General features: G+C 33.5%; 2 protein-coding genes and 1 long non-coding RNA gene across 7 annotated transcripts; 1 reads left to right on the top strand and 2 right to left on the bottom strand.

Annotated features, from left to right (window-relative positions):
- The first annotated feature begins 3463 nt into the window (after window positions 1-3463).
- LOC104091942 (protein NRT1/ PTR FAMILY 7.3-like) lies at window positions 3464-11473 on the top strand. Its single transcript, XM_009597387.4, has 5 exons — window positions 3464-3616; window positions 4188-4305; window positions 8939-9156; window positions 9556-10115; window positions 10260-11473. Exons 1-5 carry the CDS (start codon window positions 3590-3592, stop codon window positions 11134-11136), a joined length of 1800 nt encoding a protein of 599 aa, XP_009595682.1. The 5' UTR covers window positions 3464-3589; the 3' UTR covers window positions 11137-11473.
- Window positions 4930-15096, bottom strand: LOC104091943 (uncharacterized). 4 transcript variants are annotated; one of them, XR_011412558.1, is made up of 5 exons: window positions 14743-15093; window positions 13183-13423; window positions 12924-13004; window positions 11142-11357; window positions 4930-9934 (listed from the first exon to the last, which is right to left on the bottom strand). It is a non-coding gene; the product is annotated as an uncharacterized lncRNA (long non-coding RNA). The 4 variants fall into 4 exon arrangements; XR_685317.3 differs by having other exon boundaries at window positions 4930-11357; window positions 14743-15096; XR_011412559.1 differs by having other exon boundaries at window positions 4930-11357; window positions 12929-13004; window positions 14743-15096.
- An 878-nt stretch (window positions 15097-15974) lies between these two features.
- LOC104089469 (type I inositol polyphosphate 5-phosphatase 2-like) lies at window positions 15975-21782 on the bottom strand. 2 transcript variants are annotated; one of them, XM_009594381.4, is made up of 11 exons: window positions 21510-21781; window positions 21330-21435; window positions 21153-21239; window positions 20059-20146; window positions 19848-19952; window positions 18309-19101; window positions 17595-17785; window positions 17376-17484; window positions 16989-17137; window positions 16560-16757; window positions 15975-16471 (listed from the first exon to the last, which is right to left on the bottom strand). In XM_009594381.4, exons 1-11 carry the CDS (start codon window positions 21537-21539, stop codon window positions 16468-16470), a joined length of 1860 nt encoding a protein of 619 aa, XP_009592676.1. In that variant the 5' UTR covers window positions 21540-21781; the 3' UTR covers window positions 15975-16467. The 2 variants fall into 2 exon arrangements, with proteins under 2 accessions (XP_009592676.1, XP_009592677.1); XM_009594382.4 differs by lacking the exon at window positions 19848-19952 and having other exon boundaries at window positions 21510-21782.
- Window positions 21783-23086: the final 1304 nt, after the last annotated feature.

Here is a 23086-nt window from a genome sequence, read left to right as displayed (position 1 = left end):
CTTGGACAGGAATGATACAGCGAAGGCGCCAATGAAGGAGGTACTGGTTCATCCGAATCCAATAGCTTTGGCTTAGACTTTGTATATACAAATAATAGATTTAAAAACTAGTAAAAATTAAACAGGATGTAGTAGAATTGTAAAGCATAACCTACAACTTTAAATTCTTGATCTGCCCCTTGCACGAAACTTAGAAAGACCTCACTTGTGTAGTAGGATAATATATGAACGATAAGCATGAAATATATTCCTTTGTCCCAAAAGTTTTGGCCTTTTTATTTTTGCCTTTCCTAGATTCAAAGTAGGTAAAATTTAACCAAAAATTATAAAATGTAGTTTCTGCACCAAATTGATAAGGAGGAATGCAACTTATACTACCTTTTTTTTTTTTACAAGGTAGGAAATCGAACTCTCACGAACAAGGTGAAAATTAAGTTAGACAACTAACTGAACTAGTAAAATTATCCTAACTTATACTACTTTTAACCTCAATAAAATGTATTTACTTACGCTGACTTGGCCTGAAAGTTAATCAAATTGACTCTTAATAAATGAAAAAAAAGCCAAATAAGTGAGAAGACGATAGTAGTTGATAATAAAGCAACTTACTGATGTTACAGGTCTGTTGAGCATATTATTTTTATTATTATGAAACTTTTACCAATTTATGCTACACTATAATTAGCATCAATTTGCTCGGGGAATTTAATTTAATGGCCGTGATTTGATTCCAAGAAACTCGGTTCAAACCCAGTAATCATTCATTAACTGGTACTAATTGGTCCAACCCAATAATCTCCAACCCAATAATCCTTTGTTTCCTATTTCTTTCATGTATATTTGGCTCACTATCTACTTTTGTAATATAACTTGTGTCTACTGCTGTCCAATTTCATTTTTGTTTTACACACATACGATTTCTTGCCTTGAAAATTACCCAAGCTGGTAATTGTGTATAGGATTTATAAATCTAAAAAAATCGTAGCCTCATTCTATAAAGTTTAGCAAGTTGCAACATTACATTATTCCAACAGGGAATCAACAAACAATAAAAAGCAAGTAAATTGTTTTGCAAACTCGCGTATATATTTTCTTTTATGTGGAACCATCGGTTCCATTTTATTGTTGGTTGCTCAAGATTCTATCATTCTATATATCCAATTTCTGTTGTTAATAAGTGTGTGCATCTTATCCTCTTTTGATTAGAAAAGTTTTCGAATTTTTTCTAGGAGCTGAAAGTCTAGCCCCGTGTATATATATATATATATATAGACGTTGATGTCGGGACAGCTTGCGCCTCGACTATATTACCAGATACTTGCTACCTTCCCACCAGCACAAGTATTGAGTAACTCTATCAACCAAGACTCAAATACTGAATGGTTAAACCACAAAAATGAATGGTTACTAAGAAATCATCCGTGATTAAAAAAGCGCTCGCTTCCTCGCTTTAAGCGAGAAGCGATGCGAAGCGACTCAGGTATAAAAAAGCGACCGCTTCCCACTAAAAAGCGAGAAGCAACCAAGCGATGCGATGCGAAGGGAGCGACCACTTCTTTATTTTTAAAGAGACCCAGGCTATTTAATTAAAAACGAAGTTGTTCTGTCTTTTATTAAACGAACAATAACAACTAGGGTTTTAAAGCAGAGCATCTGAGAGCATTAGACTAGGGTTTTTCTTCTTCAACTTCAACTTCAAGTTCAAGTTTTCAACAGCAACAAGTATGTTCTGATTTTCTCTTTTTCTTTCACTATTTCAACGTCCAAATAGCAGCGAAATGTTGGCGAAATTTTTTTTTACCTTCGGTTCTTTCTCAGAATTGATGCCAATCCTTGGGTTCTTCTTTCTCTGCCCAGTTTTTAACAGAGAAAAACTGCCCTTCCTCTAATTTTTATATCCTTTACATTGAAGTATTGAACATTTGCTTCCAATTACATGTGTTGTCTATGTAGTATTTATTTTAATTTTTTTTAAAATTCCGTTTCACTTCAAAAAAGCGAGCGCTTCGCTTCTCGCTTTAAGCGAAATGAGGGTTGACGTTTTTCCTCGCTTCACGCTCTTCACAACACTGAAAATCATAAACAATCCAAAGGTAAATTTTCTTAAAAACTTTCACGAGTATTTTATCAAAAGGTAATATAAGCATACAACTTCTTTTTTTATTTTCATCTACATGAAAAAAACTATACTGTTTTCAATTAATTATTTTCCAAATCCAAACGCCAGAGATAATTATAAGAAGAAATTAAGCAAGAAGCGGATTAATAATATTCTGGAAAAGGAAGATTTAGCATGCAACTGATGGTTGGCAGAAGGCATCAGTATATATTCCTTTGCTTGGGTGTAATATTTTTTCTAAAGCAGGAGAAGAACAGTAATAAAAATAGAAAAAAGGGGGAAAAGAGAAAAAAATATTCTTTGTATTGGCTTGAGTAATAACATGGAATAGTAGTGTTTGCCTAAAATAGGTACATTAAGCTAAATTTACGAATAAGGAAGAATAAAATTGGTTTAGCATATTAGAATGTAGGGATTTTCATCTCAAGCTGTGGCATCAATAACTTTGGCAAAATAAATACATTTTGCTAAAAATATGATACTTCTTAATTAGAAGATAGAGTTTCATGTTGCAGAACAAAGTTATCCCAATGTCATCTAATGAAATTCGATCATTTTGCTGTTAAATGTGTGATTATCTCATCTAAAAGTTAAAGCGATCAGAGAAAGCACACTTATATTTACTTAATTATATCTTCAACACACTCGCTCCTTGTGCGGATTTAATTTAATTATTTTCATGAGCGAAGCATGTGAAAATTCTTTTTTAAGACTCAACTCTGAAACCTTTGGTTACTCTAATACAATATTGAATTGTGTGATCATATCATCTAAAAATTCAACACATTTTTTGGAATCTTATAAGTCTTATAATTTCTCATGATCAATTAAAGCAAGTAAAGGGCGACCGATGCACAAGACATCCCGCGTTCATAAGAGATAATGCTAATACGCTGGGTCCGAAAAAAGACCGCAACCCAAGAGATATGATGCAGATAGGTTATGCTAATGCAAATACTAATTGCTGCTTTCACGGCTCGATCTCGTATCAACTAAAGCAAGTAACGTTAATAAAGTGTCAAAGTTTGTCCAAGGTCTCCAAATCATCATTTAGCATAGCTTCACAATAATCACCATTTGATGTGTCAAATCAACTGAACCAATTTGACAGACAAGAAAGGCATTGAAATGAAGGATATTGAAATATTATATGGGACCCTCAATATTAGGTAATTTGATGTGTTAAATCATTTAAATCACAATACACAAACAAAAAGTAGTCCTATGCTTACGTCCAAAACATCATGTTAAAAATTCGGTTCTATGCCTATTCTTTCTTTTTTCCTTCTAATTTTATCCTTTTAGTCTCTACCATCCACTTAACTCTCTCAAAATTCTATATATACTTTCACTCACTTACATTTACTAGCAACCTCTTAACTTAAATAGTTTTGAGAATACTCATTTCTCCCCTTTCCCTTCGTTTTCTTCAAATCTTTAATTCAAGCAATTACCTTTGAGTCACTAATAATGGCATGCTTGAAACTCTCCAAAGAAGTTAGTACTCACCATCTTTTTTTTTTCTTGATATATTTTTAGAAAGATTGTTAGTTGTATACTATAAGTTTGAGTCTTATATCTTATTCGCGAGAATTTCTATTTTCCGATATTGTTTGTTCTTTAAATGGCTAAACACACCTATCTCACAAATAGAGCCCAAAAAAAGATCATTTGTTCTTTCTACTTCTTAGTGCCTACCACTTACCAATCTTTGGTTCTTTTCTTGAATACAGAAGGGTAAATGAAGTGCATATCCATTTCTTCTATGCAAATGTTTTCTCATGCAAAGAACTGTATATAAATATAAATTTAACTTATATACACTGTCCGTATAAATAATATTTACTTTATTACATTTTAATATATTATAGTACGTAACTTACTTTATTTTTCAGGTTACTAGCTAATGTCACTTTTATAGAAAGTTATTCGTGTTATTTTTTAAGGGACTTTACGGTACAAAAATTGTCAATATGTAAAAGTTAAACTTAATTAATATAAATAAATGATCTAACACTTCATTAGAGTTCACTAAATTTACTATATATTTTTTTCTTTTGTCTTTTAGGTGAAAATGATGAAAGGGGAAGAAATAGAATGCACCAAGGATGGAACTGTTGATCTTGATGGAAAACCAGCAATCAGAGAAGCAAGTGGAAAATGGGTGGCTGGAATTATGATTCTCCGTAAGCTTCCCCCCCCCCCCCCACACACACACACACAGAAATTAATCATATATTAAAAGTCTTATAATTTATCTCTGAAAAAAGAAAAGGACATAAAATTATGATATCTGCATCTGCTTATCTCTCTTTTGAGTTATATCCAGATTAAGAGTATTATTATTATTTATGATAAGTCACAGTTTTTATACATGGTATATACTGTTAGAATCTACATCAATTAAGTGAATGGGTCATAATCTGCCTATATAGTTTGAATAACTTCACCACGAGTGAAGTACACGAACAATCTTTGGTTTGTTATTTAGGAATTAGTCAATACTTATTTTATTCTGAAATTTTGAAATAAAAATCTTAATTTTGGAATAATTCAGAACATTTATATTCTAAAAATTTAAACTGAAAAATTGAAATTCAGAACACATTGACTAATTCCTAAATATCAGCCCTTTAGAGTAACTACCTGGAGTTATTTCTACCTTCACCACGTAGATATTCGACTATCCAATATAGAGATATTCGTGTTATATTATTCTAGGTTCAAGATATTCAGTCATGAGAATAAATGTCAGAATCTTATGGTATAAACTACATCGTTTCAGATTATCCTAATTAATTCTCATTTAATTCTTTGTAATGGAAAAACAAATAAAAGAAAGGTTGATAATGGTGGAATAAGGTGAGGTAATAAACGAAGCCACATATCATTTGTTGGGAAGCTAGAAACTGACAAGAATGTGAAAAGGCCAAAGCCCAACACTTTTCAGAATAACAAAGCCGTGTGTCAAAAAATTCGAGAGCTATTGATTTGGCCTATTTGATAGCTTTCACATATATTCAGGTACAAGGTCTTTATCATATAAAGAACCTAGTGGAATGTATGAGATTCTTTCATTTATAATTAAGGGTTACAAGTTTAAATACTGAAAATGATTTTTTTTTAAATAAAAAGCAATTTTTTCCTTTAACACACGGTATGAATTAGCTAAATTTGTAGGTAACAAATATCAAATGATTGTACGAAAATTTTCCAAAAAATATAAATAGGTACATTTGGCTCCTCCGTAATGGGTAGGGTTTTTGTCTATAATAGCAAATTTTTTGTGGAAGACGAGGAGGGATAAAGAAGTGACGAGAAAAGCATGCACTATTGGGAAAAGACATCTTTGACACATACCTAGGAAATGAAGTGGTGGGGTTACCACGTCATCCTTGACAAACTCTGATACTTGGTGGGTGGGTGGGTGGGGCAATTATGTGATCTGGACAATCAATTATCCCTAACTTTTTGCCTTCTCATATACTCTCCCCCCTCAATAAATGTTTTTGTTTTTTTCACATATATTAAAAAATTCACCTTTTAACATTAATTATCAATGAAGTTGATTATATTAACATTTACTATCTCTTCATATAAACACTTCTAACACATACTCCTACATTATTTTACTCCAAGGGCAATATAGAAAAAAAATAATTAATTCATTCTTGAAATCTTAAAAAATCACTTATTTTAGACCACAAAAAAAAAAGACAAAAAATCACTTATTTTGGACCGGAGGGACTATTTATTTATAGCCCGTTTGGCCAAGCTTTTTTTTTGAGCTAAAGTGTTTTTTTGGTCAAAGATTGAAGCTACTCAAAAGTGTTTTTCAAATTAACTAGTTAAACACAAACTGCTTCTCACCAAAAAAAAATATTTTTGAGTCTGAGAAAAGCCCTTCTCAAAATAAGCTAATTTTAAAAGTTTGATCAAACAGACTATTTATACAATGTACTAGGATGTATATACGACTCCTTTAGATCATAAGATGATAAAAAGTAAGAAAACGATTTTTACAATATCAATAATTCGGACAGGTGAATAGGATAGGTTATGATGCTCCATACTCAAATAGTGGAGATTTACTAAAAAGTATTGCATAAAACATCAAGCAACTCTACTTACTAGAATTAAAATTAATTTTCATTGCGATTCCACGACCTACTCTTTGGTGCTTTTTGTTTCTCTAATAAAGGAAGCTCAATACTTAGGCTTTTACAAAAAGAATGACGGACATGGAGTCCGATCGTCAAGTCATATATTTTTTTTGTGAATTTAGACGTTGATTTCTTAATATTCTTGTAATAATAAGTATTATAAATCATAATATTTATAGTTAAAAAAAATATTTTAAAAATCGTAATCAAAGAAAATATTAATTGATAGAAACAAGGGCAAAGTTAGTTTATTGCTTACGGTTCAGCATAACCTTTTAGCTTAGCATTTTATATTTGTGTTAAAGAATCCACTTAATATGTACAAATAATTTATTAACTACTTAGTAAACCGCCCTTTTTAAACTCCAAAACCCATAAACTCAAAATTCTAGCTCTGACTCTAAATAAAACTTAATAGAAAAAGGGGACAGATGAGGATTTATATTCACCCACCAGATAAGGGTGCTGATGGGTGTGTGGTAGTCTGGTAGAGATGGTGTATTTACTTGCAAAACAAAATTGCAAGAGTTTCGAAGATAGTATAGAGAATTTGTTTCACGTCATCTCCAACCCTTGCCTCCATTTTCTCCTCCAAAATGGAGTAAAGTTACTCCAACCATTACTCTATTCTTTGCTCCAAAAAAGAATATTCTATTTTATATTCTTCTCTCTCTTCAACATTATTTTATTATCTTTTTGTTTAAATTTTATTTTCTTATTCTATTAAAGAAATTCTATCTTTTTTTCTTTCTTTTTTTCCATATTCATCACATATAATTTATATTCCTTTCTTACATTATAATAAAATTCAGATTAACTACTACATAAATATTCAACTTCCACCTCTCTCTATATGCTCCCATAATTGATCTATTAATGCATTACGAAGTACAATTTTAATGTATTTTCAATTTTCACTTTTCAATTTTAGCAACATCTAATATTTTATATTCGCACCTTTCAATTTTAGCAACATTTATAACTTGTTTGGCCAAGCTTCTCAAGAGGCCAAAAGTGCTTTTTTTCTCAAAAACACTTTTTTTTCCTAACTTGAGGTGTTTGGCCAAGCTTTTTTGGGGGAAAACATATTTTTGGGAAGAAGCATAAACAGTTCCTGAGAAGCAGAAAAAAGTAATTTCTTCCCAAAAGCAGAAGTAGAAGCAGTTTTGACTTTTCTTCTTACCAAAAATACCCTTAACAAAATATAGTATATACTAAAATAACCGTTAAACCTAATACTTAGGATATTAATGTATAAATATTTTTTATTATTTTTAGGATAGCTTTCTAATATATAGTGACTTTAGGGGTGAATGCTTTTATATTTATTGAATGATTTTTAATATATTTAACTTATATTAAAAGAATTAAATACTTTTAAATTTTATTTTCATATTTTACTTAAATAAAATAAAAAGATTTAATTATTGCCTGTAATAACAAATTTTTAAGATTATTTATTTACTTATAATATTAACTATTAAGTAAATATATTCATGTCCTTATTCGTAACTTAATACTTAAAAGCACTTTCTGAAAAATTTGGCCAAACACAAATTATTGCTCAAAAGTATTTTTCAGAGTGATTAGCCAAACACATATTGCTTCTCTCAGAAAGTACTTTTTTCAAAAACACTTCTCAAAATAAGCTGATTTCTTCAGCTTGGCCAAACAAGCTATTAATATTTTATATTTGCACCATTCATTTTTTGAGATGATTATATATTTTTGTACAATTATAACTTATAATAAATTAACTTACAATTTTACATAAAAATAATAAATGCACGAAAATTAATTTATCAAAATTATACGCCAAAGTTAAGATATAAAATTAATATTATAAAGATATTATATAAATATAATTAGGTATATATAAAGAGATAAATTAAAAGAATTAAATAATAAAAATAATAATAAAGTAGTAGGGAATAGTAATGGAGGATGAATAGTGTCACTCCAAATACTATTCACCCCCATTTTGGCTAAGCCAAATTTCTCCAAAAACTGACTGCATTGTGACAAAATGCAGCAGCGTTGGAGATGGCCTCAACATCGAGAAATTGTCATTTTGCATTTAACTAGGAATTCTTGGGTTCATTCAAGAAATAATGAAGTGTCAAATCTAACAGGTAACCTATCAGTCCAACTTTAGATATTGATTGCTTGCTAAAAGTTCACTTGACAAGCCAACCTTCTAGTCTAGCACATGATAATAACCAAGAAAGCAAGTCCTATCATGGGGTGATTGATATGATATAGTGGTTTACTATTTAGGTGTGGTCAGTTTCATTATGTCTTAATTAAGAACTTCTATTCCCACTCAATTCCAGAAATGGACTTAACGATAAAGAAAAAGAAGAAAATAAAAGCAGAACTCGTTGCGAAAATAACAAAGGGTGTCTCCATAAATTGATATCTGATGCAATCAATAAAGTTGAACTACGTAAATACATACTTTTGAAAAAGGATAAATTGACAATCAATTTTTCGAATTGGGTTAGGCTTCTACTAATGACCATCATTTCCTTAAGTGCACACTTATCACATATGTTAACCACTATTTCAAGCCAGAAAATTCAACTATCAATGTCACTACAACTTAATTCTTTTGTTTAATTGATATATAGTTTTGGTTTCCATATTGATAATGTAGTGAATCAAGCTTTAGCAACTCTAGCATTTTTTGGAGTTGGAGTGAATTTGGTGTTGTTCTTGACAAGAGTGCTGAAAGAAAACAATGCTGATGCTGCTAATAGTGTTAGCAAATGGACTGGCACAGTCTATATATGCTCCCTTGTTGGTGCTTTTCTTAGTGACTCTTACTGGGGAAGATTCAAAACATGTGCCATTTTTCAAGTCATCTATGTAACTGTAAGTATCCATTACCTCCTATCATACTTCTGTACATATTGAAAAACCAATCAAGAATACACTAGCAGAATAATTCACAATCAAGGAGATTTAATATTGGCCGCTACCATCATCCTGCACAAGCGCGATTCCTGCTAATTGTTAATGTTGATTGTAATCAAAGGCTGATGGAGCCTATGTTTACTTGGTTCAACTAAACTCAGTATTTCCGGAACAGTGTGTATATCTATACATATATTGAGAAATACTAAAATTTCAACAAAAATTAAATTCAAAAGTACAAAGGGTCCAATGCTAAGAACCTTAAAGGCTGAACCTATCAAGTTTAAATCTTGAATTCGTCTCAGATTGTAATAGTCCTCGGTCTTGCTCTTACTAAGTTTGGAACATCATTGACAGGGATTGGCATTACTAGCACTAGCATCACAACTCTACTTGCTCAAACCTAAAGGTTGTGGGGATCGAATGACTCTATGTGGAGAACATTCAACCATGGGGATTGGTCTATTCTACATTTCTGTGTACATGATTGCACTAGGATATGGAGGTTATCAGCCAAATATTGCTACCTTCGGGGCCGATCAGTTTGACGAGCAGCATCCGAGGGAGTCTCAATCTAAAGTTGCCTTCTTCAGCTACTTCTACTTGTTCATGAATCTCGGGTCGCTCTTCTCCAACACCATTTTGGACTACTTTGAGGATGAAGGAATGTGGGCTCTTGGTTTTTGGGCATCTGCAGCCTCGGCTTTTGCAGCATTAATGCTCTTTCTTGGAGGCACTGCTAGGTACAGACACTTCAAGTCTAGTGGCAATCCTCTTGCAAGGTTTGCTCAAGTTTTAGTTGCAGCAACAAAGAAGAGTAGAGTGGAAACACCAGAAAATGAAGATGACTTCTACCAAGGGGAAGACGACGACAACACAACTGGTGGTAGAAAAATGCTACACACCCACGGTTTCAAGTAAGCAGAAATACACTTAGGAGTTCAATCCACTATGTCTACAAATATCTCAAATTTATGACCTGACTCTGTCATTCGTTTATCATTGATGACTAGTCTATTTGCCATTCTATAATGCACTAAACTAGATTTTTCATGTTGCAGATTCTTGGACAGAGCAGCTGTGGTGACATCAAGGGAACTTGACGATCAGAAGCAGAGCGATCACAACCCGTGGCGCCTCTGTCCTATTTCACAAGTTGAGGAGGTTAAATGCATTTTGAGACTGCTGCCAATTTGGCTATGTACCATTATCTACTCTGTAGTTTTCACGCAAATGGCCTCGCTCTTTGTCGAGCAAGGTGATGCCATGCAAACTACGATAGCAAACTTCAGGATTCCAGCTGCAAGCATGTCTACCTTTGACATCCTTAGTGTAGCAGGCGTCATATTTCTCAACCGCAGAGTTCTTAATCCACTAGTCAGTAGGTTTAAGAAGTGCAAGGGTGATCATACTGGGCTAACTGAACTTCAAAGGATGGGTATTGGACTAGTCATAGCAGTGATGGCTATGCTTTCTGCAGGAATTGTGGAGTGCTACAGGCTAAAGTATGCTAGTAATGACTGCAAAAACTGTGAAGGCTCAAGCTCTCTTAATATCTTCTGGCAAGTCCCTCAATATGCTTTTATAGGAGCTTCGGAAGTATTCATGTATGTAGGCCAATTGGAATTCTTCAATGCACAAGCACCCGATGGACTTAAAAGCTTTGGAAGTGCACTATGCATGACATCGATATCATTAGGGAACTATGTGAGTAGCTTACTTGTGAGCGTAGTGATGAAAATATCAGCAACTGACAACATGCCGGGATGGATACCAGGAAACCTTAACAAAGGTCATTTAGACAGATTCTATTTTCTATTAGCTGGTTTGACATTAATAGATTTGGTTGCCTATATTGCATGTGCTAAGTGGTACAAGAATATTAAGCATAGCGAAAAGATTCAGGAACACGAGGAAGATGACAAGTGTGAAGTCTAACATACCTGATATGGATCTTACCTTAGGCATGTTTGCCAGAGACATATAAATAAGAGGAAGATATGCTGTCACTGTAACATTTTGTTTAGATTTTCTGCTTGGTATTTGGATTTCCTTCCTCTCAACGCTCCAAACTCAGTCAACTCAAAATACTCAGCTCTGCAGAATTCTTCAGGGAGCTGAACTCCTCTTAATGTCTATGTCATCCTTTCTCCTTGTTGCTGCATTTGTTCGCTCTGTCATATTAGTTTTACAATTGACAAGCATATTGGATTGTAAATGAATTGGCTTTTCCTGTAACCAAGAAACTGTTGAACAATATTGATGTACCCTAAAAGATTTGTGTCTGAAAAGATCTCTTTATTTAACATGCAATTCAGAGCTAGAAAAGCCAGTATCCACCTTAATAAAAAAAAATTGAATGGTATGTTTGGGTAAGATGGCCACAAATACTATATCTGTAAATCCTATTGCCAACAAAGTGCATAAAGAAATTCTATTTGATTTTCTAAATGGCTGGAGCATAAGGTTAGATGGCTGTACATATAGAAATCTCAAGAGCTCTTTTTTTCAGCAGAAGCATTTTCATCACAAAATAAGTTCCACAAAGAACATGAAATTATTTACTAGTTGCAAAATATGACTATCCCAAGAGGATTCATGTCATCAAACAGAATGCATGTTCTGAGGAAAAGAAACACAAGATTAGAAACTAAACCAAAAAGGCTTTTATATTGCTTTGCTCTAAGTTGCTCCGACATGGCAGTTTAGGTGCCGTACCCGTGTCGACACGACACTAGTATGGGTGTGGGTATGGGATCCGTACCGGATCTGGTCAAACAATTTTGGGTACTTTGACCACGACGGACAGAAAAGTTCGAGACGAGATACAATTTGATTACCGAAATCAGAACTAAAACTAGGGTAAATTTGAAGAAAATAGCATATCTTATCTAGGAAATCAATCTTTTACTTACCTACAACTTGAGAATAAAAAGAAAATTCACACTTTACAAGCTATACGTAAGTATTCCACAAAATTTCTCATAAATTAGAGAGATTTTTATTTTTTTTAATTATTTTTTGCCGGATCCCCGCACCCGTATCCGTACTAGGATCCGTATCCCCGAATCTTAAAATTTACATCTTGAAAGATCCGACCTCTAGATCCGCACCAGTGTCGGACACCCGCACCCGTGTCCGAGCAACTTAGGTTTTGCTTTATCTATGATGTTGATGTATTCTTTTCGAGGTCTGGTAAACCAAGAAAATTGATAAGGAACTGAGATGATGATGACTAGAAATGGTGAAATCTGAACGATAATGCAACATGAAGATATTCAACTGCAACCTTTCGTCCACAGGAAAGTTAGAAAGATAATACAGCAGCAGAATTACAAGCAATTTCGGAAAGTAGAGAATGTGAGGTATCTTGCCACTGCTTTGTCCAACAAAGCATTTAGGGTTCATGATTCCCCAGGTCTCTAAAACTTTATAAGAAAATATTCTCACAGCTGAGAAGGAAGCCAAACTAGACTTGAACCATAGACAACTGTTTCCACATTGTAGAAAACACTCTTTGATGCACCAACCAAAATGATATAACAATTCTAAGAACAAGACTCTATAATCGAAAACTTTCTACTCTTAAGGAATTTCTATATTTCATCACAGAAGGAATAAGTTAGAGCTAAAAAGCAACTGTGTTTAGGAAAAAATGACAAATGCAGATTACTCAACATGATTTCAATTTAAATAAACGGTTACAGCATAAATCAACTTTGAACCTTACAAACTTGTGAATGGTGCAGATTTTCTACGCCAGTTGGTTGTGCTCCACTTTGGATAAGAGTGACATAGCTTTTAATCTACAAAATGCAGGAAACAAAAAGATTATCCATGTGTATTGAAGTGTATAAAAAATAACGCAGGTCAGACACAAGATTAAAAATGTGATATAGATTATCCAAGGGTATTGAAGTGTAACAAAAATAGTTCAGGTTACAAACATCAGGCACAAGATTAAAAAGGAGAAGTATCACGAACCAATAAAAGCTTGAGAGCTCAAGAAACGGCCTCCTCGGGATCATCTGAAAACTCCATATTAGTTGTTCCTCTTTTTCTGTTCTCATGGATAACCAAAGAGGACATATACACTAGGAGGCACCATGAAATGTAGTAATCCAAGGCACTTCCATCAATGATAGACAAATGCCCCAAAGTTATCCACCTTCCATCATCGTGTAAATAATTGACTTTTGTATCAGCCTGCTCTCCTTTTTCCATTCTACAGTAACAAAGAATATCCAACTTGAGAGTTAATGAATATGTAAATGATTACTAGCAAGTGCAGTTGATGTACTCATGCTTTTCCACACATCACTAGGTGGAACTGAAACAATGGTGTTTCTAATATCAATAGCCCCAAAAGATTAACTCAAAGCAATATCAAAACATTCATAGTGGCAGACCTTTTTGTTTAATTCAAATTTATTTCTCCTCCTTTCTTTTTAGATCAAGAGTTAAACATAAGAAATTGCATGTGATTCAGATAGCTGTCAATGGCAGGATAGTCTAAAATCTAAATTATTCTCACATTTCACTATTTTTCTTAAAAGTGTTGCATAAGTTGTACAGAGCAAAATCTATTTTCTCATACCCATTCTCATTTCATGCCAATTAACCTAACATATAATAAAGTTCATATCTCTCCCAATATATTAAGTAATTTTAATCAAGTTCTTTCACAATCTATTATCGCGCTCTTCATGCGCCAAAAATTTAAACTTCTATAAACATGCTGAATTTCACTGGATATATCAATAGCATAATCTGATGCAGAGCAGCACACGCATACAGATATGAACTTTATGCGTTTGGACTTGGAATTCTACGACATTCCATCTAATGTATTGGGTTCGTTATCTATTATTTGTACTTATATAGCGGATTTTTAACACATATACAGGGTCTAAGCATTTTACTCACTGGATCCGCCCCTGCATGCATACACTGATATACAACCTGAACAGGTACGAAACTCAAAAAGGCTTCATGTAATGTATGACAATATATGAAAATTAAGCATCAAATATTCCTTTTCCCTAAAATATTTGGCTTTTTATTATTTATTTATTTTTTTCTTTCCTAGATTCAAACTAGGCAAAATTTACAAAATTTCATAAAATATAGTTTCCACACAAAATTAATATGGAGAAACGCAACTTGTTACTACTAGTTTAATTTTGAAAATACGAAATTTAACTTGTCCGTCTTGACTTGAAAGTTAATCAAATTGACTCTCAATTAGATAATATATGAACGTTAAGCATCAAATATATTCCTTTATCGCAAAATTTTTTTTTTTTATTTTTTTATTTTGCTTTCCTGGATTCAAACTAGGTGAAATTTAACAAAATGATGCTTCGTGCCAAATTTATAAGGAGAAATGCAACTTATACTACTTTAATTTTGAAAATATGAAATTTATCCAGTTCCGCTTGTCTCAACAGTAATCAAATTGACTCTCAATAAGAGGGGGGGGGGGGGGGGGAGAACCAAACAAATGAGAAGACGATAGTAGAAGTTGATAATAAAACGACTTACACATGTTACAGGTGCATTGAGCATATTATTAACATCAATTTGCTTGGGGATTTTAACGGTCATTATTTGATTCCGACTACCTTGTTTCCGGCGGCTATAATCAGAAAATACACAACATTTCACCGACGTTCTTCGCCAGAACAAGGCGATTTGACGCCTCGAATTTCAAAGCGTCTATTCCTGTAGGAAAATCTAGCGTGTCGCCATTGGAGAAGTAACAGTAATATAAGAAAACAACGGTTTTTTTAATCATGGAGAGCAGCTGAGAATTGTAGTTTTTATGTGTGGTGAATCACAAAAATCGGGAGGAAACGAGAGGAGAGCGAGTTACAAGAGCGCAGTTAATGGGCTAGAAAACTGGGGGGGGGGGGGGGGGGGGGGGGGGACTTACTGATATTTGGGAATGCTGATTATTGAGAAATGAGAAATGACAATGATCGAACTATAAATAGGCGGCGGATGTGTATATATATATATAATTTATATATAATATATACATAATTATCTATAATCAATATATATCGGCTAAAAAAAAAATTGAATCTGACGGGCTATTTGTGTTACAATTTCGAAATGACAAATTGACAATCATTTTGACAAGGTTAGCACAAATAGGACACTTCACGTACAACTCTTGATTTTTTGATCCCGCTCAACTCATGAGTAAAATTTTAAATTTAACAAATATTGTTTATCGCTTGTCCCGTGGGTAACACTTTTAAATTTTGATCTTAAAGGTAGTAGGGGTTCAAAAAATTAAGTTCATCTATTTTCAAGGTTATTGGATGTAATTTCATATTAGACCAGTGTGCAATATGGGGCAAGTGCACATATAGCCAATTTTGGAACCCCCATCAACGCATAACAGAAGTTTATAAATTTTGTAAGTTTAGCTATTCAATATACAATTTTCAACATAAATGATCGAAGTTGTACAATTCACGACTGAAGTCATAAATTTTGCCTAAGTTAGGCATATTAAAACTTTTTAAGTACATTTTATGAAGTGAATTCCAGTTAAACATCGAATGTAATACTTAGGTTTTAACTTCTAATTTGCCACAAGAACCATCCTATCTAACAAAAATGTATGCTTCATTACTTGTAAGTTGTATCTTAAGAGAATTTGTGCTCTTTATTCTTTTTTTTTCTTGGAACTGAAAACTTAATAAAGCTTTGAATTGTACACTAGAATAAAAGCTTTTCACTATGAAAACATCAACTCATGAGTCAGTGAATGGAATACTATGAACTTGTATTCAGTTAGCATTTATATTACAAAACTTTGAAATGTGTATCAAGAAATAATATTTCATAATTTACAAAACCATACAAAAATACCATCTTTCTGGCAGGGAAATTTAGGAAACAAAAGAAGAAAAAAGAAATTAAATTCACAGTAAGGAAAACCAGGTTATAAAAATACAATTAGGATGTCAAAGACCCAATACAAGGGAAAATTCACTCAAAATTATGTCAAAAAAATTCTAATTACAAAACATTAAACACACTGTACTGGTGCCAAATCTTCATTGCTCAAGTATATGTATGTATAGTGTATCTTCCAGACATGACATTGGTCTCCTGTCTTATAACCTTTAACTTAACAGGATTCTGGAATGATTTGCAGGTCGTCCTACAAGATATTCTGAGTCCCCCGACACTAGATCTTGGATTCGCCTCTGCCTTGAAGTACATATGAACGCGACGCTTCATTTCTGATTCCTAACTGAAAACGCCAAAAACAATTTGTGTTATTACTACTGAATTACTGTCATGTTTGATGACTACTTATTTGAAGAAGCTTTAAGTCTTACTCCTCACTATCTAGTAGAATTTCAGGATGTACAGCGGCGCTGTTAACATTGAGGACTCTCTGGAGTTTTCGGTGATCAAATATTTCAACTTCTACTGAAAACATTGAACTTACAGGCCGATGATCAGATAGTCTTATTTCCGCTCTCTTGTAAAAGAGTTGTTTTATACCTTTCCCTAACCACAGTATACGGTCACACCTGCACGATATTAAGAAAATAATCATTTCAATATGCAGAAGGGGAGCCTTGGAGCAACGGTAAAGTTATCTCCGTGTGGCCTATAGGTCATGGGTTCGAACCGTGGAATCAACCACTGATGCTTGCATCAGGGTTGGCTGTTGGGGTGCAGCCCTTTTAATCATTTCAATGTGCATTATCAAAATATGCAGAAAGATCATGCTTTGTCCATTTAAAGAGAATTTCACTTACCAAGCCGGTGATCTCTTCTTCTCCCCTTCTCTTGGAGTCTCTCCTACATATCTATCAGTGTTGATTTCATATTTATATGTTGGTGCAAAGTTAATCACTCCTTCCTTCCAACCGGCAAAAACACGGCCACCTCGGAGTTCTTTGGCTAGCTGCAAATGAGATAAATATATGATATTAGAGCTTAAGTTATATACATTGACGCAGTATTAGTCCAATTAACTTAACCTGTTTTTGCTTGTTACTACTCCATTTTCTAAGTTACCATATCATGTTAAGTAGTCAACTTAACCTGATAGTGTAAAAATTTCCTTATTTGATGAAGTTCCAATTGGAAGATCTTGTATAAACAAACAAAGAGTCGAACCAAATCTTAGTGATGAGTCTCACCTCGTCGTAGTTGAGAAGTTCATCCCATTGCTTTCTGGCGACAAGCTTTCGTACCTCAGCATCCAACATATTGATTCGATAATTCAAATCTCCTAACCAGAATATCTGACTGATTACAGTATAGGAAAGTGTATGTATTATATATATGCTGCATAACTTATTTAAAATTAGAACATACAGCTCAAACATATACGTCAAAGTATCCGATCTAATACTTACTCATGAGATGGAATTGTTTGTGGTTGATCTGCATCTGTGTCGAATACAGATGAGAAATGCGTGCGCCTCATAATCTCATAGACATCAGAATTACGCCTTTGATCAGCGCCATCCTTTCGACCAGAAGTTAAATGTGAACAAACAAAGCATAGCCTTGACTGGAATAGTGACATACTCACAGAAACAGATCCCTGTATAGCGCCATCGATTAGTTAGATTTAGGTTTCATGTACAGACAATAGGTTCAATCTGCTTATGGAGCTGCATAGGTCAAAGGTCTATATATCCAAAAAGAAGAATGTGCAGACAAAAAGTAATCCAAACAAAGACAAAAAAAATGTTAGGTGATTTCTTCCCATATGCCTAAATCTTGGTCGGCAGAATTGCCCGTACATGTGTGGGTGGAATGTAGCAGTTACTCGGTGGAATAGTCGAGGTACGCTCAAACTGGCTTGCACAACCATTATTATAAAAAGAATGTAGAGACAAGAATAAAGGGGGAATAAATCCCTCTAAAGTTCAAATGTCTTTTTTCTATAACAGTGGTGTTCAGTACCCTAACTATTCCATTCGATACGTGCTAATTCCATTAGCACATGTATCGAATAATTCTGTTTCAAATGTTTTTTTAACTTCAATATTTCACTTTCTACAACTAGTGAATGCTGATATTTGATTCAATGAAAATCTTAAGCATGAAGGAAAAAGCAATACCTTGTTGCCCATGTATCCCATTAGACCGACTCCAACGGAGGAGACTTGCAAGTTGTTTATGTGCCTTCTCAACCTTCTGCGGACCCAAACGGATACATATATCCCAACCATTTGCTTACTAACAATACGAATATACCTTGGACGTGAATTCACCTCATGTTTTAGAAGCGAACTTTCATCTTCGAACTCTGTGAATCCTTCGAAGAAATCATTTTCCTCTTCAGAAAATTGATCAGAGCCATCAGAAAGTGCATCAAGTACTTCAGGCTCCTCTTGTTGATTCATAAAAAGCAATCCTAAGTTTCCGGAACTTTGGTGCCCTCTTTTTAACCTGCTACCATCTAATCCAATATCCTGATTGCTAAAAGCAAGAGCACAGCTGCTCGATACTCGCCGCAAGTTAAAAGTTGAAGACAGAACTTGAGGCGTTGCATCGAGTGAACGTTCAGGCCAATCCAATCTACTATCACAATCAATCCCATATATTCTCTTTAATTGCAGGTTCTTCCTCAGATTGATCATATTATTTTCAGCAAAGCGAGTGGTGTCCATCGACGCCTCTTCAATTATGTCTAGAGCAGTAGTAGTAGTTACAACATCAGCAACTATATCAGCCGCAGGTGATGTTCTTAACACTGGAGAGGGTGGAGCACTGTAACTCTTGAGCTTAGCTTCAGGTTCCATTGTTGTTTGGTTTAATGTTCTGCGAATGATCGCCTCCCATTTTGGAATTGGCCTTCTATTTTCTGCTCCCAGTACATTTCCAGCATTTAAAGGAACTACCTCTTGGAAGCTGTAAAGGGAAGATACAAATCGCGCTATAAAACTCAATCGTATAACATAACTCTTAGCGACTAAATGTTTAGGCTATCGGAAAGCTACTCTATGCAAGACAACCAGATAAATTAACAAGCGAAAACAGAAATGAACATTTGTTTCTTTTGCTAGATACATATGCAGCTTTGAGACTAAGCTTTAACTTTGTTTGGTTTTCGAGCAAACACGAAATGGACTTTAACTAAGTTAAAAGTTCTCAAGAGCAATATATTTTTTCGCTGTTTGTTTAGCTGATTTAGCACCAAAAGATCCCTCGGCTAGACAAAAAGGTAAGCGCACAGGCAAAAAGGGGACGGGAAAAATCATCACGGAGAAACATAAGAAAATTGCACGAGATTATAAGATCGATGTTGCGAATCCATGACTTCCCTATATGACAGATTTAGTGGTGGAACCAGGAATTCTAACAAGGGGAGGGGATTCAGAAAAATGCAAAAATACCACACCTATGATTTAAACATGCGATCTAAAGCAATTTTTGAGCCACCTTTGTCCCTACACTAGAAGCTTCCTTTATGTCAAGGGGAGTCAAAAAAATTTATATATGCAAAATAAATTGTAGTATTTTTCGATTAAGGGGATTCAGTTGAAACCCCTTGGAACATATAGTTCCGGCCCTGGATGTATTTCATATCGGTAAAGGCAAAGAGGAAGAGTGATATACAAATTGATCGAAAATTGCCAAATTTATAGAACATTTACCCAAGAATATATATATCAGCTGGTTCATTCATACAAAGCCACTCATCAATCTCAAGATCCTCATCTGGAAGTCTACCAGCAACATTCCAAGTTCCTATAGTAACTCTGAGGAAAATCGGAGCATATGTAAATCTCCAATGGAAGGAAATTCTTATAAATGGATCCTAGTATCACAAAAGCAAATCAAATTGAACTGAATTTAAAGCCAAACCTCACTTCTTTTGTATTAATGTATTGAACTCTCAGAGTTTCTGATTTCCCTCTCCTATGTCTTGATGAATACTTGGTTGAAGTTTTCCCTGAGTATTCAACTCAAATAGTCAACATAGTTTAAATTCAAGCTTAGTTGAAATTGACATATGTGGGCTGTGACCTAAAATGATTCAACCTTTTCTTAATTTGCATATCTTGAAAATAGAATAGTTGAAATAATAAAGGGACAAATAGAACTATATTAAGTGTATGTCCATGCATAAGGTAGCACCATATGAAAATAGCCTCATCAATATGAAAAGAATATGGTCTCCTTGTCTATGTTGTTTGGACTCTCTAAAAATATCGCCAGACGCGTGTCGGATCACCCAAACTAGTACAACTTTGGAAGATCCGACACGGGTGCAGTAGCACTTTTGAAGAGTCCGTGCAATATAGATCCTGATGCTTTACACATAATTGAAATTTGAAGAGGCATCCACAATAGTGGTTATTTTTCAAAGCAGAAAACTCTGCTCTTTTTATTAGAGTGATGTCCGGGCAGACATGTAAACTGTTCCACCAGTACCTTCCATTAGCAAAGGTGCCAAGTAAAAATGTCGACCAAAGCTTAGGCAGATAGAAAGAAATGACCTAGCGTTGTTTTTAGCCGAAATAATTTTTTAACTTCTTATCCTATGCAAAATTAGGCACGATCTTGAAATTCAGAAAAATCAAAAACTTGATTGTACAGACTCCATATGTGTAAACGCATGGTAATTTCTTCGTATCTGCCTGAGTCTTGGTGCGAAAAGTTACCCAATACTTGACTAGTATAAGGTAGCAGGTACCTAGGTACAGTGGCTCTGCCACCTTATATAAAGGGGTGTCAAATGACACCCCTTCGCGAAAAAAATACACTGTGTACATAGGTAAAAAATTAAATTTATATATATGTATACTATGTATTGACTCCCCTTAATTTTCTGGTATGTTTAATTTTATATATTTTGACACTCTTTAATAAAATTTCTGACTCCGCTACTGCCTAGGTAGAATAGTCGAGGTGCGCAAAAGGTGCCAAAAACACTGAAACAGTATTTCAAGAAGTACCTGAAGTTTGAGGCTGGCATTCATTAAGCTTCCCTTGTGTTCTACAAAAATGATCTTCATGCACCCTTTCATCTTTAAGTGAACATGCTGGAAAATATCCAAAAATAGAAACTAATCAAACACTTGAAATAAAAACCAAGAAACAAAATTTTAGGATTATAGACAAAAATCCCATACCATCATCTTCACTCTCTGTTTCAGTATCAACTTCATCTTCACTAAAATCATAAAGCTTAGGCTGAATATTTAACCATTTCTTCATCACAATTGAAGGCCAAAATGCCTACAACCAAAACAAATCCCTCTTCAATCTCCTTAAATAACAAATTAATGACTATAGTATATAATAAAACATACCTCTGATCTTTTTCCTCTTCTGGTTTTCATTTTTTACAGAACAAAAAAAGTTGTAAACTTTAGAAATTAATGAAGCTCAAGAAACAATAAATGCTAGTAAATGTCACAAAGGTTTAAGACTTTTTGCCAGTTTTCTTGGAGTTTGATATGTATTTAAGGGTCTTATAAAACCCCCTTAAGCAAACAAGTTGCTAACTACAAAGAAGATTCTTAAAAAAAACCAAATGGAAAAGACAGAAAAAAGTTATGGCCAAGCTTAACAGACATCCATTTTCTCAACTTGCATATGTAAAAAGAAAAAAAAAAGGAAGGAATTTTTTTTTAAGGGTCCCAAAGTTTGGTCCTTGTATGAAAAAACAAAAGATGTGATATTGCTGAAGTTCCATGTACACACAAAGAAAAAGCATATAAAAATAGGACAAGTCATTTTCTATGTTTAACAACTTTTTAGTACTAAATTCAACTGATGGATATATGCCTAGTGGGCTAACATAAGCTGTTGACACCAATAGTTAGGAAAGATTTGTACTTTTGTACTAATAATTTATTTTAAAAATCCACATGCAAAAGCTGGTTATAGCATGATTTAATTTAATTTAAAAACTAAAAAGACAACAGGTGACAAAGTCCAAGAATCACATATTAATGGAATATTCAGAAAGATTAGGATCTAGTAAAAGTAATTATTCACTTGATTAATTAAGGCCAACATTCACTGTTAGGTGAACAAATCTTGGTTAGCTGGCAAGTGCCAACCATTCTTCCCCACCTCCACAGTCTCCTCTTCTTTTTTTTTTCTTTTTTTATATAATTTATGGCAATTGTGTCGAGAAGTTTCATGCACCTCGACTTTTTTACTAGGTACGTATTATCTTCCACCACCATACATTGTAACTCTTTCATCACTAAGGTTTAGGCATATACGAAAATATTTGTTAGGTGTTTTTGTCTCTGCTAAGACTAGAATCCAATTTTTCATGATTTTCACTTACTTCATTGATTAACAGGTCTTATATTTCGTGGACTCACCCACCTAGAATTTTACAAAAGCGAGTTCAGAAAAAAAAAATAATGATAGATATTAGTATAAGGAGTGTTGGGTATGAAAAACATATAAGGTTTGATCACTTTTTTTCTTCTTAAAACAATCTAAAAACAAAGTCATTTTAAAGTTCGCGCTCTATAGTTTTAACAAAGTGAAAAATACTTTTAAAAAGATACAAAAAATTATATTTTTCTATTTTAGCAAGTTATCTATTTAATTTCAAATTTTACTTCAAGAAATTCAATTTAAAAAATATTACTAGCTTTAAGATATTCATATAAAATCTAGAATTTTTCTTGTTATTATGTTAGAAATTGTTATTTCTAAACAAAAGAGAATAACAAAATTTATAAATACTAAATTAGTTCCAATAATTAGTGAAAAAGAGTTATATACCAAATCCAAAAAATTAGTATAAAACAAATAGACATTTCAACATAGACTAAAATTATTTAAACTAACAAATAAATAATTTGAAAAAATATACTTGCATTTTAATAAAAATTTTAAGAAAGAATAAAAATTCACTGTG

This window comes from Nicotiana tomentosiformis, chromosome 12, assembly GCF_000390325.3.
Source record: "Nicotiana tomentosiformis chromosome 12, ASM39032v3, whole genome shotgun sequence".
Taxonomy (NCBI): Eukaryota; Viridiplantae; Streptophyta; class Magnoliopsida; order Solanales; family Solanaceae; genus Nicotiana; species Nicotiana tomentosiformis.
Note: the sequence above shows the minus strand (reverse complement) of the source record. Positions and strands in the feature narration are given on the sequence as shown.